At 34.2% G+C, this 18,784-nt stretch overlaps 1 protein-coding gene across 2 annotated transcripts in view; it reads right to left on the reverse strand.

Annotated features, from left to right (window-relative positions):
• fry (microtubule binding protein furry) overlaps positions 1 to 18,784 on the reverse strand; it is a 192,596-nt gene that overhangs the window by 51,311 nt on the left and 122,501 nt on the right. For both annotated transcript variants that reach the window (XM_072534500.1, XM_072534498.1), the window contains exons 22-27: positions 14,065 to 14,284; positions 11,066 to 11,229; positions 10,658 to 10,809; positions 9,400 to 9,689; positions 8,044 to 8,160; positions 4,033 to 4,473 (exon numbers count right to left, since the gene is read on the reverse strand). In XM_072534500.1, coding sequence (XP_072390601.1) covers positions 4,033 to 4,473; positions 8,044 to 8,160; positions 9,400 to 9,689; positions 10,658 to 10,809; positions 11,066 to 11,229; positions 14,065 to 14,284 — 1,384 coding nt within the window. The remainder of the gene's footprint in view (positions 1 to 4,032; positions 4,474 to 8,043; positions 8,161 to 9,399; positions 9,690 to 10,657; positions 10,810 to 11,065; positions 11,230 to 14,064; positions 14,285 to 18,784) is intronic.

An 18,784-nucleotide genomic window follows, 5' to 3' on the forward strand; every position in this document is an offset into this window, starting at 1 on the left:
AAAAAATATGAAAATTTGACCTATGGTACCTTATAAAGGGTGATTCATTTAGAGGTATTTTTTTTGGTGGGGATTTGATTGGAGATCGTGCATAAATACTGTCAAACTGACCTTTCGCTTTTGTTCGGTACTGTTTGATATTTCATGATGGAAAGACTTAGCCCGGCACAGCGTCTAAAAATTATTAAGTTGTATTTTGAAAATGGGAGTTCTGTGAGGAATATGTTTTGTGCGCTTAGAGCAATTTATGGCCCACATAATCGGCCTAACGAATGTACAATTCGCTTTACGATTAGTAAGTTTGAAACCCAGTTTTCATTATTGGATAACACGCGACCAAATAGACCACATTCAGCACGTACTGAAGAAAATATAGCGGCGTTAACGGATAGTGTACTCGAAAATAATGAAGAATCGATTCGTCGCCGTTCTCAACAGCTTGGCTTGTCATATGCAACAACTTGGCGTATTTTACGGTTTAAAAGCATACAAAATTTAATTAGTGCAAGAGCTGAAGCCGACCGACCTTCCGAGTCATCACCGTTTACGTCGATGGGCTCTTGATAAGCTTTCTGAAGATCCACTGTTTTCGAGAAATTCAGATGGGGCCCATTTTTGGCTTAATGGGTACGTTAATAAACAAAATGTCCGTATTTGGGGTGATGAACAACCCAAAGAGGTTCAAGAATTGTCATTACACCCTGAAAAAACAACTGTTTGGTGTGGTTTATGGACTGGTGGAATTGTTGGTCCATATTTCTTTAAAACAGAGGCCGGCCAGAATGTTACTGTGAATGGAGACTGTTATTGTGCCCTGATAAAAGACTATTTGGTACCTGAAATTGAAGCTCGTGGTCTCGGCGACATTTGGTTCTAACAAGATGGCGCCACTTGCCATACAGCCCGTGAAAGCATGGCTTTACTGCGAGAACGATGAACAAATTATTTCACGCTTTGGACCAGTGAATTGGCCGTAGAGATCCTGTGACATCTCACCTCTAGACTCTTTCTTTTGGGGCTACCTAAAGTCCAAAGTATACATGAATAAACCAGATACGATTGAGGCATTGGAGGCTAATATTACTCGAGTCATTGGTGAAATACCAATCGAAATGATGGAACGAATCATCGAGAATTGGAACTTCAGAATGAACCAACTTAATCGTAGTCATGGCCAACATTTAAAAGAAATTATCTTTAAGAAGTAATTGTAAAGAATGGTTCATTTGTATGATAATACATATTTTCAAATAAAATTTATTTTTTCCATTGTTTTTTATCTTGTTGAAAAAAGTACCTCTAAATGAATCACCCTTTACAAATTTTGTCTAGAATTTTGCGCACAATCTAAAAATACAATAATATACAGGGTGTTCAATTTAAAATAACTAAGTTGCTGTTTATTTACAGTATAATCGGAAGTGGCATGTCTATCAAAATATTTTCTTTAAGTTCGTCATACCTTGTACTCCTCATAAACCAATTTTCATAAATATCGCGCAAGTAATTTCCGATAAATCTCTCTCTTTGTCAACCATGTTCCATCCACCCCTGAATGTTTCTCTGTTTCACTCCCAATTGCTTCCATCTTTCTCTATCTTGCGCCAATCTAATCCACTGTTTGCCTGCCACTGCTCTTATGTTATTTACCCATCTTTTTTGAGGTCTTCCCATGCTTCTTGTTGTCGTCCTTGGTCTCCACTCTAGAATTCTCCGTGTCCACCTGTTGTCATTATATCGGGCTATGTGACCTGTCCAGCACCATTTCATTTTTTTAACTTCTTCCACAATATCCCTAATCTTCGTTCTACATCTTATCTCGGTGTTTCTAATCTTGTCTCTCAGTGATATTCCAAGCATGATTCGTTCCATTGCTCTTTGAGTTGTTTCTATTTTTTTAGCAGATTTTTTGGTAAGGGCTACTGTCTCCAAGCAGTAGGTACAAACTGGTAGTATGCATGTGTTATATACCTTTTTCTTTAAGTTTACAGGAATGGAGGTGTTTTTCAAGATATATGCTAGTTTGCCGAAAGCGCTCCATGCCAGTTGTGTTCTTCTTTTAATTTCAGCATCTTGATTTGGTTTTCCCAGTTTGATGACATGACTTGATATACATAATACATTTGCGATGATAAAATCCGGGTCACCTTGAAAATCAGCGATATTTCATTTTTAACAAGCTTTATCGTAAATAATAATAACACAAATACAAACTAATGCATGTTTCTGGGAATTGTTGTCGGCTTAGCGGTTTCCTTTGCAACAAAGGATTTCAATAGTGCCGATTTCGCGGGAAAGCGCACACTTCCCAAAATGAACGGTAGCTGTAACTGCCGCTTGTTTTAAATCTCTCATTTGTGCTTCGACTTTCTGTTCAAACGCAACGAACAAACGTTTATTATTGCCACCATTAGTGTTTATTATTGTTTATTTTTTGCCAAAAATGCCCTTGACTGTTGTTGAAACGGCACAAATTGTTGCGCTTGTGAAAGACGGTCAGACTCAACGGCAAGTCGCAAGAACTGTTGGCGTAAGCCTTTCTACGGTTTAACGAGTGCTTCAACGCTTTCAGGAGAAGGGTTTGCTATCCAGACGACCTGGTTCTAGACGAAGAAGAATGACCACGGTACGAGATGACCGTTTTCTTGCGTTTCAGGCTTTACGAAACCGGACCTCAACTGCGATTATGCATCGAAATCGTCTACAGGAAGTACGAAATCGCAATGTTAGCGTTGCAACAGTCAGGAGAAGATTTCGTTCTTTTGGACTATCTTCTCGGGTAATGGCTATAGGACCGCCACTTTGCCTGGCGCATCGAGTTGCACGACTAGCTTTTGCTCGACAAAATGCGCATTTGGGAATTAACGATTGGAGCAAAGAGTTATTCTCAGATGAATCCCGTTTCTGCCTAACTGGATCCGATGGACGTGTAAGAGTTTGGAAGAGAACCGGTGAATAATTTTCACAAGCTTGCATTGCTCCAAGAATGTCATTTGGTGGAGGCTCGGTCATGGCTTGGGGAGGTGTATCTTCCGACTTCCGCACAGAATTACCCTTCATCGAAAATGGGTCCTTAACTGCACGAAGGGACATTACGGAGATTCTGGAAGAGCATGTTATGCATACCATGGCAAGGCTTGCAGAAAACGTCGTTTTTATGCAGAACAACTCGCGAACGCACGTTGCCACAATCAGTATGCAATACTTGGACGAGATTGGAATTACGAGGTTACCCTGGCCAGCTAGGTCTCCGGACCTGAATCCCATCGAACATATTTGGGACGATTTGAAAAAATGTATTCAACCCGTAACATCTGCTCCTAACAACGGACAGGAGCTTAAGGATCTGTTGGTGAGAGAGTGGAATAAAATACCATAACATGTAATCCGGAGAAAAATTGAGAGTATGCCCCGTCGTCTGCAAGAGGTCATTAGAGCAAGTGGAGGCAATACACGATATTATTCATTGAAATTTCACTGACATTTTACCATGTTCTGTATTTTTCATTTTTTTCGTATGCCTGTTTTATCAACAATTTGGTTTGTTTTCTGCTTTTGCAATAAAAACAATAAAAAACCCTTTTTGTTTCTTTCAAAACAAACATTGATGACAAATAAAAAATACGTTAGCCTAAAAAAAGGTTATTACTGCACCAGAGGCAAAAATATTCCAGAAACTTGAAATTGTCAAGGTGACCCGGATTTTATGATCGCGAGTGTACTCAACATTTTCTATGGTATGATTTTGTATTGTTATATTTGTCTGGTCTCGGCTCAGTATTTTTGTTTTGTTGTAGTTCATTCTTAAGCCTACCGCTCCTGAAACTACATTCAATTGTTGTTACAACAATTCCGATAAATAGATAGTGTAAACTGGTTTTGAAACGCCCTGTATATTTTAAAATCATAGTCCGGATTTTTTGTTTATCCCTCCTACTAAACAACGATAGTTAAGTGGAATCAATGATAAAAACAGCTTTTTGTACGAAACAGCTTATAAAAACAATGAACAAACAAAAAGAAATAACATACCTTGCATATCTTCTCCCTGCTCGGATACAGTCTCAACTAATCGACTCAGTATATCAGATAACATCCGAGACGTAATGGGAACTCTTAAGGCCCTAAAAATTTGCAAAGATCTTCCGGCGTAATGCCTTGAAGAGCAACTTAATCCTAGTTGCAGAGCCGTCTGAGCCCATCTTTCATTAATATGAGCGTTCGGTAATGATTCCCTGAATACTTTCAAAATGTACTGAATAAAAATATCGATTTGTTCCACGCTCTTTATTGACCACACTTTTGCCGTGATATCTTCATAGTTCCATAGTGGCGAGTTTTGGCGCGTGGCAAGGAATTGTATCAGAGATTTGATGATTACGGAAACTGTAAGTTGAACTTTCGTGGTGGGTGCTGGCTCCGCGTTTTCGGGAACAACTACCACCTGAGGAATCGTAGTTTCTTTTTCTTCTACTGTAACAAAAAAATATTAAATTTATTATAAATATATAATCTCACTACTTAGGAATAGGAATTAGGAATTTCAGTTATTTGCACAATTCAGAACAATTATGCGAATTTAATAACTCTAGTAAACAGACTAAATAAACTTTCCACAGTTAGAAATAGGAAAGAAGATAGTAGCCAAGCAGCTGTAAACCTTGTAAGTAATATGCGTGTGTAAGGCCGCTGGTAGAATAATACAGACTTGTGTGATGGCATATCCACCTGTCAAGGTGGTTGCACAAATTTGAAACATTTTAAATGGTGAAAAAGTTGCTGATTTGAGTCCATACTGAATATATCTTGCAAAAGTAAAGAAAAGTAATAACAAGTGTAAAATAGCAATAGCAAATTTTGAGCAATTGCTTCTTGTTCTTCGGTTGTATGTGTGAAGAGAGAAAGATGGCATTAGACTTAACACAAAAACTTCGTTATAAAGATTTTCAAATTGTTATTTTATACTCGTTTGTAAACTTAATTATAATATCAAATATAGATTTGTCTGAATAATATAACAGATTGCTGATGTTAACTAGTAGATTAGATAGGTTCATCGTCTGATCTCAATTATTGAGGCATTCGAAAAATATATGATTTAAGCCTCCAATACTATTTTGACCTCCATCTACTAATGAACAAAACAATTATTCTTGTAGTTACTCTATAGTTATATAGTACAATCGCAGCAATTGAGAATTAACATGAATAACTATAGGACACACTCATTTATGATTTCTTATAGTAAACCTCAATATTGCTTCAAAAATCGAAAACAAATTGGAAAATGCAAGTGATAAGTGATGCGATAATTTTGAATATTTTACATACTTCTACCATATGTAGAGTCCCTCAGGGAGCATATAATGTGGCCACTAAAAAATGTCAACTCCTCTTCTTTATTAATTAACAGGGTGATTTGTGTAATTGACCATTTATTTCATTTTACTGTAGTGTTTATATGGCTCATTTGATTTTTTTAATTTTTGTATGATACAGTACACTACTATCAAGCATTCGACTGGTATTAGCTAAACTAAAAAATTCTAGGACTGGCTTTGGAAAAATTAATTTAGGGATTCGTATTAAATATTACACCCTGTATATATTTTTTTTAAAATGCAATAAGTGATTTTCAAACTACATAAATAGCCAATGAAAACGACATATGCGACAATGTTGTCGCACTTTTATTAAATTTTTAGTGAACGATCAAATCTTACCAAAACAACCATAATGAAGTATCAAATTATAAGGTAATTAATTTAAACAAATGTTATAAATTTCAAACATTTTAATTGAAATGATAAACTGAGTCACTGCCCAACAAAAAACAGTAACTACTAACAATAACGAAGAACAATTTAAAAAAAAACTAAAAATATGTACATAGTTATGATAAACCCATAAATTAGAACTGGAGAAGATACAACAATGGTAACAAAATAAAAATAATTCAAAATAGATTTTCGAAATGGAACCCTGCAGCCTGTACACATTTTTGTTGCCGAATTGTTAATTGACGTATTGAATTACGGATACTCTGGGGATCGTTTCTAATAGTATTACAACAATGTATAATTCTATCAATTAATTGTTGTCGGTTATTAATATTCACTGCGTAAACTAGTTGCTTCGATCGTCCCCAAATATGGTAATCAACGGGATTGAAATCAGGGGATCTTGAAGGCCACGAAATAGGACCTGCACGTCCTATCCACCTGTTGCCATAAACATTATTGAGATGTTGTCTCACTGCCAGTAAAAAGTGTGGGGGTGCCCCATCATGCTGAAAATACATCCCTCGAATAGCAACGTTCGCGTTGGCAAGCAAATTCGGCAAAATATTTTGTACAAAGTTCAAATAGACCTGCCCTGTTAAAGGACCATCAAAAAAGTGAGGACCTACTAATTGGTTATTTATGACATCAATCCACACGTTAACCGAAAACCTTAACTGAGAACGACGTTCTCGAATAGCATGGGGATTTTCTTCTGCCCACACATGTGAATTTCGTGAATTATTTATCCCGTCTCTGGTAAATTGGGCTTCATCTGTAAATAGTGTCCTGTATAGCGTTGGTCGATTATTGTTAATCCATCTACAAAATTCCAACCTATCGATCTCATCTCCAGCATGTAGTCGCTGAACCATTTGAATGTGATATGGGTATAGATTATTTTTTTGTAAGACTCTACTTACTTTTGATTGAGTAACATTGAGTTCTCGACTTACTTGTCTAGTGCTTATTGTAGGGTTCATAGTAACGGCGTCCATAATGTCATCTTCCTGCGCTTCATCTACATGTCGCTCTGTTGTTCCACTAGGAAAAGTGCCATTTTCTCGCAAATAATTAAAAACTGACCCAAATGTTGGATGACTGGGAGTTCGACGATTAGGAAATCTCCTGCGATATTCTCTACTAGCAGCCCTACTATTCCCATTACAGAATCCATAAACAAATATTATGTCTGCATATTCTGTGGTCGAAAACTGATGTGGCATTTTGAACGAAAGTAACAAAAGCTCTACCAAAACTAACACAATGTACTTAACGTAGATATGACAGAAGAAATATGTATTCTTGTACACATAAATAACAATTGATAATGACAATAATGACAATGGGTATAAAATATCAAGAAACGTCAAACGGTCAACGCCAACCTTCATTTTAAACTTTTTTAGATTTATTTTTATTTAGTACAGTTGATGCAATGTATTATTATTTGACATAAAATTTTAATCATTTACAATCAACAAAAACTAACACATACAAGAGGTTTGACTTTTTAATCAATTTAATTTATTATTTATCGAAAATAACGCCCCAATACGATCTATGAGTAAAAATTTAAAATTGAAAAACAATTGATTCTATCATAGAGATAATACAAAGTGACAGTAAAGATGTTAATTTTCTACGTATTAGATTATGTTGTAGGAACTCATTTTAATTAAAATGTTTGAAATTTATAACATTTGTTTAAATTAATACCTTATAATTTGATACTTCATTATGGTTGTTCTATTTTTGGTAAGATTTGATCGTTCACTAAAAATTTAATAAAAGTGCGACAACATTGTCGCATATGTCGTTTTTATTGGCTATTTATGTAGTTTGAAAATCACTTATTGCATTTTAAAAAAAAATTATACAGGGTGTAATATTTAATACGAATCCCTAAATTAATTTTTCCAAAGCCAGTCCTGGAATTTTTTAGTTTAGCTAATACCAGTCGAATGCTTGATAGTAGTGTACTGTATCATGCAAAAATTAAAAAAATCAAATGAGCCGTATAAACACTACAGTAAAATGAAATAAATGGTCAATTACACAAATCACCCTGTTAATTAATAAAGAAGAGGAGTTGACATTTTTTAGTGGCCACATGATATGCTCCCTGAGGGACTCTACATATGGTAGAAGTATGTAAAGTTCCTCATGACTCACCCTGTATATATATATATATATATATATATATATATATATATACTATTCTCTTATTTATAATATTTCTCTACATACAAATAATACTAACCTGTTTCTTCTGGTTTTAAATTAGAGACCGCCTGAGCAGCTGATTTGTTTAAAGCTTCTACAGCCGCTCCAGATCCAATTTGATGCAACAAAAATTCGTTGAGAATGGGACTTGACTCTGAAATTAAACATATTTTTCAAATAGTCAAATATAAATAGTCAAATAGTCCCTGAATATTTCACAGTAACGTTCACTCTTCTCAGTGAGTGCTATGAAAAAGAACAATACCGACCAACGATATCGTTACCGAACATTGTAGCCCAAACTATGACTTTTGAGATATGAAGTGGTTGCTGATGCTTTTGTTTTGAATTCTCCTCTACCCAATAGCAATAACTCTGCTTGTCGACGTGTTCGTTCAAATAATTCGTTCCTTTCAATGAAACACCATCCAAATCCAAAAGACATAAAACAGATAAACCCAAACTACATAAAAGACATAAATCTCTCTCCAATGGCGCTACAGCCCAAATCGGGCCTTGGCCTGCGGTCTGGTCCCGCGCCGATCTTCTCCAGGTTCTCACGTCTAGCAAATTTTGCGCGTCCGCTGCCACTTCATCCTCCCATCTTTTCCGTGGCCTTCCTTTTGGTCTTGCGCCCCGCATTTTACTATCTAGGGCCCTTTTCGGCAATCTTTCTGTCTCCATTCTTACTACATAACCAGCCCAGCGAAGTCTCTGAAGTTTAACGAATTCTGAGACCGGTGTCTCTTTGAACAGTTGGTAGAGTTCATGGTTATACCTGGATCTCCATATTCCGTTTTCGTTAATAGGTCCAAATATCTTTCTTAGGACTTTTCTTTCGAAGACTTCCAGTTTTCTTTTTGTCTCTTCTGTTATCACCCATGTCTCGCATCTATAACATACTATTGGTCTGATAATAGTTTTGTAGACCCTGATTTTCAATCTCCAGTGTGTGTTTTTGGAGCGAAACACATGATCGAGTGAAAAATAAGCTTTGTTTCCCTTTACTATTCTTCTTTGGATTTCTGGTTCTTCTGTTCCATCCGTGTTTAATGCAACTCCTAAATATGTGAAACTTTCTACCGTTTCAATATCGTCCTCTAATTCAACTGTGCGTCTGTTTCCCCTAGCTCTTGCCTGTGTTAACTTTTTTGTCTTTTGAATATTTATTTCTAGTTCGGTCTCTTTTGCCTTTGATTTTAATTGTGAATATATTTCTGCCGCCTCTTCTGTTCTGCGAGACATGATGATGATATCATTTCTTTAAGTATTACATAATTGGTTAACATTTTTTTATATCCCCAGACACTATGAGTAATACCTGCCAATTTAATTATCATATATTGAAAAAAAAACTATAACTATTTGAATAAAGATCAATATATTACATTACCTGTAAAAGTATGTTCAACTACAGTGGACAACGTCGGTGTAAGCAACCCTAGTTCTAGTTGCTTTGTTTTGCTGTTAAGTAAAATGTGTGCCACGGTTAGATGATCATTGTGTAGGGCTAAAACAACTAAGAGGTTTAGCAAAAGTTGTTTGCAATGTTGATATACTAGGGCACGCGTGTGATCTAGACCCAGGAATAATATATGAAGCATTAGTGGTACATGAATTGTCCAATCCAATTCTATACCATCGACGACGATGTCGCACAGTAACATAACACCTACGTTGCACCTAAAACAAATAATTATAATAAAATAAATAGTCTTTCTTTTAAGGTCTTTCTTATAAGGTAAAAATATTATAATATGAACTGTTCCTCTGCTGTATGTGGTTTGTGAACCCCATGCAATATTGTGGTCATTAAGTCTCCAATTAAAAATGGTACTGGAAGTTAAAAAAATAAGTATATTAATTTGGGTAGGATTGTATATACTGCAGATAGTTATTCTTTTAATATGGTTACTGCAATTACTTGTAGGTTTGTAACTTCATGAATGTTTACTTCATACTTGTTTGTTATTTCATGAATGTCAAATCTTATTGCTGTGAGAGGAAATAAGAAGCATTCTTTTGACATTGTAGTACGAAAAATTGGCCTACCTAAAACACTTATTGAAAATAGGTCCACGGTCAAAAAAGCAGGTCCACGAAGACCAGTCCAGGGAGATGTGTAATAATGTTCTGTATGCGAGTTTTTGATGGTGCCGGAGCATTTTTAACACACTTATATCTGTTCCGTCCATAGCAAAAATTTCTTTTATTATTATATGCTGTTTTACATTCGTCGCTTGCCATTCTTAAAGCAATTTTAATGTATTATATTAAATAATAATGTAATTACTATGGTGGGGTCAAATCCGGAACTCAGTAGCACATGTGCATTACCCCACTGATCGTTTGCTACCAAGCGGCATGCTAAACTACGTACTTAATTGGGAGAATACATGGAATAACAAGGTCGTTTGCCAAAATGTCTACCGTGGCGCACGAAATTTCAAGTTCTGGGGTCAAATTTGACCCCACGATATAGTTTAGGGTTAGAAATGTTGAGTTACGACTCAGTTACCAGCAACGACTTAATTTAGATGAGTTGCAAGGAAAAATCGTTAGAATTGATGTGGCCATATTCGTACACATATCTACACTATACATATACAATATAGTATAGAACGTACAGTATGGTAAAGATGTTCCCTTACCTATGAAATCCAGAAATAGGTTGCGAACTATCCGGTAAATATTCTGTCAAAGGTGCAAAGTAACCTCCAAATTCGGGCATCGGTAAAGGGTGTGGCTGAGGTACTGACATGTTTACCTTATCACGGAGTAGTACGTCTTCTTCAATAGCAACCTAAAAATGAAATAACTAAATTTGTTTCCACGGTATTCCAAGTCATATATCTCGATTTCCAAGACTCTATTTAAGTTATTTGGCTACTTTAGTTTATTAAATCTGGGATTGGTTCAATTTTTTAAAATCTCTATAAATCTTATCTATAAAAACATAAACTCTTCTCTTTTACAGCTCTAATAATATAAAATATACTCCATAGGATCCAAAAGACAAAATTCATTAAAAATTCATATACTTAAAAATAGCAACTTACTTCTTCTAACGAACTAATCATCTCTTCTTGATTCTTGGGTTTATCTGGACGAGACATCGCAAAATCAGAGAATATATTTGATCCAGAATCGGACTTCATGACTGAAGTTTTTGATGGATCTTCTCCACTGTGACGTTTAGTGTGAATTGTACCTTTTTCAATACCTTAAAACATAAATAAAGTATAAGAGTAAATGTATAAAACTTTTTATCTAATGATTTATGAAAATTTTATACTACAGATTTGAAGCTTGATCAATCAATTGTTCAAACAGATTTTCTTGTGGAAGTAAACGAGTTGATAGTTATCTAGATAGTTGTCTAAATATGTTTATTACGTGGTGTGCAATATAAAAGAATTTACTGAGTAGATGAATAAAAAAAATTATTTCTTCAACAACCATAAACCCTAATGTGGCTTAATGAAATTAACTCTTCTAGACCAAACAAATGCAAAAAATAATGTAAGGCATAATTTGGGTAATATTAACAACGGAAAAACATTGGATTTGATAAGCACAGGAAAAGGGTCAGCTATCCATCCATCTATCCATTTTTAAACCATCGATAATTCACATTCTTATTTGGAATTTTTTTATTCGTACTATTTGACAGTTATCATCCCATTATAATTAATATAGCGAACTCGATTTCATCTCCATAGAGTGTTTGAAGTTCCTGATTATATCTTCTTCTCCATTGCCCTGTTCTCTCGTCTCTACAACGAACAAAGATAGTCCGCAGTATCTTCCGTTCCAATAACCAGTAATTTTGTTGCTTGTCTCGCTTCTATGCGTTATTGTGTTGCGAATTATGAGTTTATATACTCTTATTTTTGCTGCTATTGAGAATATTCTTGATTTCAGCTCCGACGTCCTTTTGATAGCAAATTTCAGATGTTGTGATGCTTCTAAATATATGAATTTTTTTAACGACTTCGAAGTTATACTTATTTATGGATACATTTTGTCTAAATCTTCGTCTGGAGTTCTTCATAACCACTATGTACTTGTCCTAGTTGACCTTAAGACAAATTTCCTTGTCCCCCTTTTCAAATGGAGTAAAGATTTCCTTTTGCAGCTCTGGCGGATAATGCAATTGTTTCCACATCGTCAACAACAACATGGTATTTTTGATCCCTGGACAGCAAAACCGTTTGTCAGCTTTGGCTGTACTTTTCTTACTGCATATTCCAAGGCGAAGTTGAACAACAAAGAGGCAAGAGGATCTCGTTGTCCAAGACCAGTGTCAATAAGAAATTCTTTTGATGAGGTGTTGCCAATTCTGATCCGTGTAGATCGGTTCTATATGTACAACTGTGCTAATCGTACCAACTTTCTAGGGACTCCGTTTTCCACGGCAACCTTACATAAAACATATCTGCTTACAGAATCGTACGTTCTAAATCTACAAAGATTTGATGTACGTCGCAGTTGTATTCCCAGTTTTTTTCTAAAATCTTACGTAGGACAAAGATCTGGTCTATTGTTGATCTTCCAGGTCTAAAGTTGGCCACCTATTATATCTTCTGCGTAGGGAATTAATCTTCTCAGTAATATTATAGATATTATTTTATATGTTGTATTAACTCATGTAATTTCTCTATAATTCCTACATATATATTTCTTTTGTCGATAAATACTAAATGGCATTCATGCCACTGTTTCGGCATTTCATATCTTTGCCAGACTTCGCTTGTGAGGCAATATGTTTCCAGATGAATCTTCCAGACAATATTTTTCTCCCCGTTCCCTAACCTAGTCCAACACATATATTTGGTCTTTTGGGCATTTATATTTAGTCCCATTCTCAGTTCAGGCGCCCCTAACGACCAGAATTTTTCGATCAGAGAGTCTATGAACCTAGCTATGATGCCGATATCCGACAACTTGTACAGATTTGTAGAAGATAGTGCCATTCGTATTAAATCAATATCATTAACCTTATTTGGTTTGCCAAGTCGTCGACAAAAAAAAAAACGTACGGTTGATTGCTTTGAAGTTTAGTAACAGCAGGTTTTCTACGGGAGGAGGGTGTTAACGCACTACCCAACCCCCAACTTGGAGGTCCAAAATTTTCTGTCAGGACTCATTCAAAAAAAAATTTGTTCCAGTTTTAAGGCACCGGAAACTCGTCTCGCACCCTATTTCGTTAGCTACATGAAGAACACCCAATGTACTCCATGCATTATCCAGATGTCAGGGTGTGGATGTGAAAGTAGGATTTGCTTATCCGCTTGGAACTAGAACTAGAGGTGTGGATCATATCCACACTAGGCTTGCTGTTGACTACAGATAACAACGTCAGCGAAGAAATTAAAAAGATAGTGCGTGACAATAAGTGTTACTAGGACTTGAGAAAACAGATGGCCTCAAAACTTTTCAGAAAAATTAAGTGGCCGTCTAAAAAGCACTAATAAGACCAGTGCTAGTGTATGGAGCAGAAACGTGGTTACTTACACATAATGAGCAAGAACTGCTTAAACGTTTCGAGCGAAAAATCCTAAGAAAAATATATCGAGGAATAAAAGAACAAGGTTTCTGGCGCAGGCATAATTACAACTTTGAGTTGTATAGAAGTTTTGGGGAAGCTGGCGTAAAGTTCATTAGGGTAGCACGTCTTAGATGTATAGAAACGTAAAGGATAATTTAGATGGAATGATATAGCGTTGATAAGAACTTACTCGAAATCATTTTTTACTGAAACATACCAGTTTATTTTATGTAACAGGTATTTATAAGGAATAGTTTGTAGAATAGTTGTAAAATCACAACATTTGTACAACGTTTAAATAAATCAGTGTAAATAGCTCGAACCATGAGTTTAATTCTTGTTACAATAAACAATTCGATTTTCGAGATCAGAACAGAAATTTCAACTACATCATATTTACAATTAAAATTGTGGTTTATTCAAAATAAATAGAGTAGTTTTTTGGTAAAGTAGCATTCATGCTCAAAATTATTTGAATAACTGCTTACATATAAAACTAATACTTACTTAAATCATTTCTACTACTTGAATCAGTCTGGCCAGGCACACCATTGGCTCCATCAGAATGGCTAGAAGCTTTTCGCATTACCGTTAATCTATAGAATGGAGGGGTTTCTGTTCGTTCTATTAGACAATTTAGCGTCTCGACAGTTTGTAATTCCACCATCATTTCGTCTAACAATCGTACCGGCTGCACTCTCGCTAAGTACAATACTACTCTCTTTGCCTAAAACATAAAAATAAAATTCACTAAAAGTAAATATGAGTTCCAGCAAAAAGACTATATATATATATATATATATATATATATATATATATATATATATATATATATATATATATTGTTATGATGTATTGTTTGTTTGAATGATGAGCAATGAGTATTTTTAATAATATAATATATAGGGTTTTTATCGCGGTTCTCAAAGAATTAGTTTGTAAGTACTTTTTTAAATTATCTTTATTAGATCTATTATGAAACACACATATATATCTAACCTAGCCAATGTAAATTTAAAATAAACTATCTTTAAATTGAAATTCTTATGAAACTAATTAAATTCTATAGACAATCTAAAATTTAAACAAAATATCTTCAAAATTGAAATTGTTATGACACTAACTAAATTATATTAACAAAATTTTGTACCTTTCTGTCACTGAATGCCTAAATGAACTGTTTTCCACTATATAGATTATAATCACCACTCAAATGTCTTCTTCTCAGCTTCGGTTATCCCTGTTTTTGTGAAATTACTTTTTCCAATTATCAGCTTCCACCAATTTAAGATATTTTTCTTCACGGCATTTATAAACCACCAAGCAAACCAGCAACAGCATTTATTTTTATTCTTCTTTTCAATATATCAATATCCAATCACCAAAATATCATTTAATTTTAATATTCAATTAATACTTCTTCCATTATCATCATTTATACATAACATAATTTTTAATCTTCAATATTATTTTCTTTATACTGTTTCTTAATATTGATTTAACTCACTATATTGAACAATTGTAACTGATTGACTGCCTCTAACTAATTTTCATACTAAAAAACTCATAACTAACTGAATCGACTTTCTTACTAAACTTTCTGACTGCTTGACTTAAACTTTCTGACCGCTTGACTTAAACTTTCTGACTGCTTGACTTAAACTTTCTGACTGCTTGAATCCAAATCACCGGGTATTTATATCTTTTTGGATGTTCCAGAACCATCTGGTAAGAAATCATGTTCCATTTGTTCTATTAAATACATGTCTGAATTTTCTGGAACAAAGCATTTCGCAAACAAAGCCATCTCCGGTGATCTAGAGAATTCCTTACTTATCTATCGAGAATTTTGTTGGCATTTAGGCTTTTCAGATCAGAGTATACATTTAAATCAGTAACTTATATAAATTAAACATTTTAATTTAATAAATTACACATTTTAAACAACATATTATCATTATAACCCCACTTTATATTCGTAATTATTCTTAAACGTCACTTCAGAGTATGTATATCTGGTTGCCTAGTCACATGGCTCACTTAAATATATCTACAACATCATAATTACTAAAAAAATACTTTTTATATGCTAATTTCTTAAAAATACCCTCACATAAATATATTTTTATTAAATTCTCTAGTATATAACTTCTTAAAATAACCAAATACTTGTTATATCTAAAATTATCTAGTATATAACTTATAAATTATTTTCTTTAAACACCAATCATATCAATATATATATATATATATATATATATATATATATATATATATATATATATATATATATATATATATATATCCAACTAAATTTTAAAATGTATATTGTCCATTTTTTTAAATGTTATATTTTTTATGTGTGTTTTTAATGTTGAGTGTCGTAGCTTTACAAAAATAATCTTAACGACTAGTAAGTTGTAATGACAATTTGAGATATGTTGCAAATATTTACACTTTCTTCTAATTACAGTGTCTTGAAGAAGGAATAAAAGAATTCCGAAAGCTCGACCAAAAGTCAAAAGAGTGTTTCTATAACATCCCGGCCAAACCTACTGACTGCAGCCCTAATAAACTGTGTTGTTTATATATATATTTGGAATATATTCAATGGTTGAATAGCAGAGGTTTTATCGGTCAATAATTGGCAAATAAAAGTCGTCAACTACTTTATTGATTTATTTGAATACGTTTCGCTTTTATTTTTAAAAGCATCATCAGTTCACTACAAATAAAAAAGATTTTAGAATATAAGTAAACAAACCAACAGGGTTCATACTTACAAAAACAATTTGTAGGGTTTTTTTTATAGATGTTATAAAAACTCTACGATAACTTAACATTAAAGATTACAAACTAAACGAGAGGCGAAACAAAAAAATACAAGTAAAACTGTAAGAACATTAGTTCATTTAATTTTAACTGATGGCTTCATTTGAACGTTGGTTTAAGCTCTTTCGAGGGTCAAACCACACTAATCTTTTCGATTGTTTTGGATCAGCTCGTCATAATTTTCACATGTGGCTTGTTTTCGTCCATGTGTTTCTTTGGAATGCATGGTGTGGGTTCCGATTTACGATTCTTAAGGGAATTATCAAGAGGAACAGGGACGGACCTTTTTTTTTTATATAAAAAAACCGGAAGAAATTTGGAAAGAAAAATGGGATTGAAGTTACTGTCTTGTAAGGGGTTTTTTTATTTATTTTGTATGATGAGGGAGTGATATATCTGACTCAAGTTGTCGATGTCGGTTCTTTTATTTAGGGAGGATGGATATTTAAGAATTTGACACATTTCAAGGATGGATCGCTTATGATGATTTTGTTGTTTGCACAGTATTTTGGTATTCGTGAAGTCGATACTGTGTTTGGTTGAAATGGCATGCTGTGCAAGGGCACAAGATGGTTTAGAAATCCTAATGTCGCTTTTGTGGGACGTAAGTCGACCTTGAAGGGAGCGGCTGGTCTGGCCAATGTAGCAGGAGTTGCACTCTGCACAGGATACTTGATAGACGACATTAGTTTGTTCTAGAGGGGCAAATGGAGTTTTTGTCTTAGAAAATAACTTACCTAAGCTTCTGGTATTTTTTAAGGCTATTTTAACAGGTAAGTTTTTGAAAAGTTTGTTACACAAAAGTTTGTTTGTTTGTTTGTTGAAACAAACTTTTCAAAAACTTACCTGTTAAAATAGCCTTAAACAATACCAGAACCTTAGGTAAGTTATTTTCTAAGACAAAAACTCCATTGGCCCCTCTAGAACAAACTAATGTCGTCTATCAAGTATCCTGTGCAGAGTGCAACTCCTGCTACATTGGCCAGACCAGCCGCTCCCTTCAAGGTCGACTTACGTCCCACAAAAGCGACATTAGGATTTCTAAACCATCTTGTGCCCTTGCACAGCATGCCATTTCAACCAAACACAGTATCGACTTCACGAATACCAAAATACTGTGCAAACAACAAAATCATCATAAGCGATTTATCCTTGAAATGTGTCAAATTCTTAAACATCCATCCTCCCTAAATAAAAGAACCGACATCGACAACTTGAGTCAGATATATCACTCCCTCATCATACAAAATAAATAAAAAAACCCCTTACAAGACAGTAACTTCAATCCCATTTTTCTTTCCAAATTTTCTTCCCGTTTTTTTATATAAAAAAAAGGTCCGTCCCTGTTCCTCTTGATAATTCCCTTAAGAATCGTAAATCGGAACCCACACCATGCATTCCAAAGAAACACATGGACGAAAACAAGCCACATGTGAAAATTATGACGAGCTGATCCAAAACAATCGAAAAGATTAGTGTGGTTTGACCCTCGAAAGAGCTTAAACCAACGTTCAAATGAAGCCATCAGTTAAAATTAAATGAACTAATGTTCTTACAGTTTTACTTGTATTTTTTTGTTTCGCCTCTCGTTTAGTTTGTAATCTTTAATGTTAAGTTATCGTAGAGTTTTTATAACATCTATAAAAAAAACCCTACAAATTGTTTTTGTAAGTATGAACCCTGTTGGTTTGTTTACTTATATTCTAAAATCTTTTTTATTTGTAGTGAACTGATGATGCTTTTAAAAATAAAAGCGAAACGTATTCAAATAAATCAATAAAGTAGTTGACGACTTTTATTTGCCAATTATTGACCGATAAAACCTCTGCTATTCAACCATTGAATATATTCCAAATTTAATCAACGGTCGTATTTTTTACTATATATATATATATATATATATATATATATATATATATATATATATATATATATATATATATATATATATATATATAACCTTCTGGAATTTCGTATTATCGCGTGGATTCGGCCACCGTCCCTCCGCTAGCTATTTTGAGAACATTTGTTCATATTACATAACCGGCCAAGGTGGCCTGTGAAGAATAGTGGTGATATCAGTGTGAATTGTAAGCGATAATTATTAATGTAATTATAATTTGTGATATTTGTAATTAACTGAGTTTTTGGAGTTAAAATAAAGTTATTTATACCACGCTTTGCTTCACTGACATCCACAGAAAAACATAACAATCATCTAGCTGTCATACCAACGTTTTGGCGGCCTACCACCTAGACGTCTTGATTCTGGTTTTTGCATCATTGTTAAAAGGGAGGACCAATCGGTTCTATTTTCTAAAATGTTCTACTATTCCAACCCGTTTTAACCTACCTGCCCACCGGGAAAAGTCCTGTACTAATTAAATATATTTAT

Source organism: Diabrotica undecimpunctata, chromosome 6 (genome assembly GCF_040954645.1).
Source record: "Diabrotica undecimpunctata isolate CICGRU chromosome 6, icDiaUnde3, whole genome shotgun sequence".
Classification (NCBI taxonomy): Eukaryota; Metazoa; Arthropoda; class Insecta; order Coleoptera; family Chrysomelidae; genus Diabrotica; species Diabrotica undecimpunctata.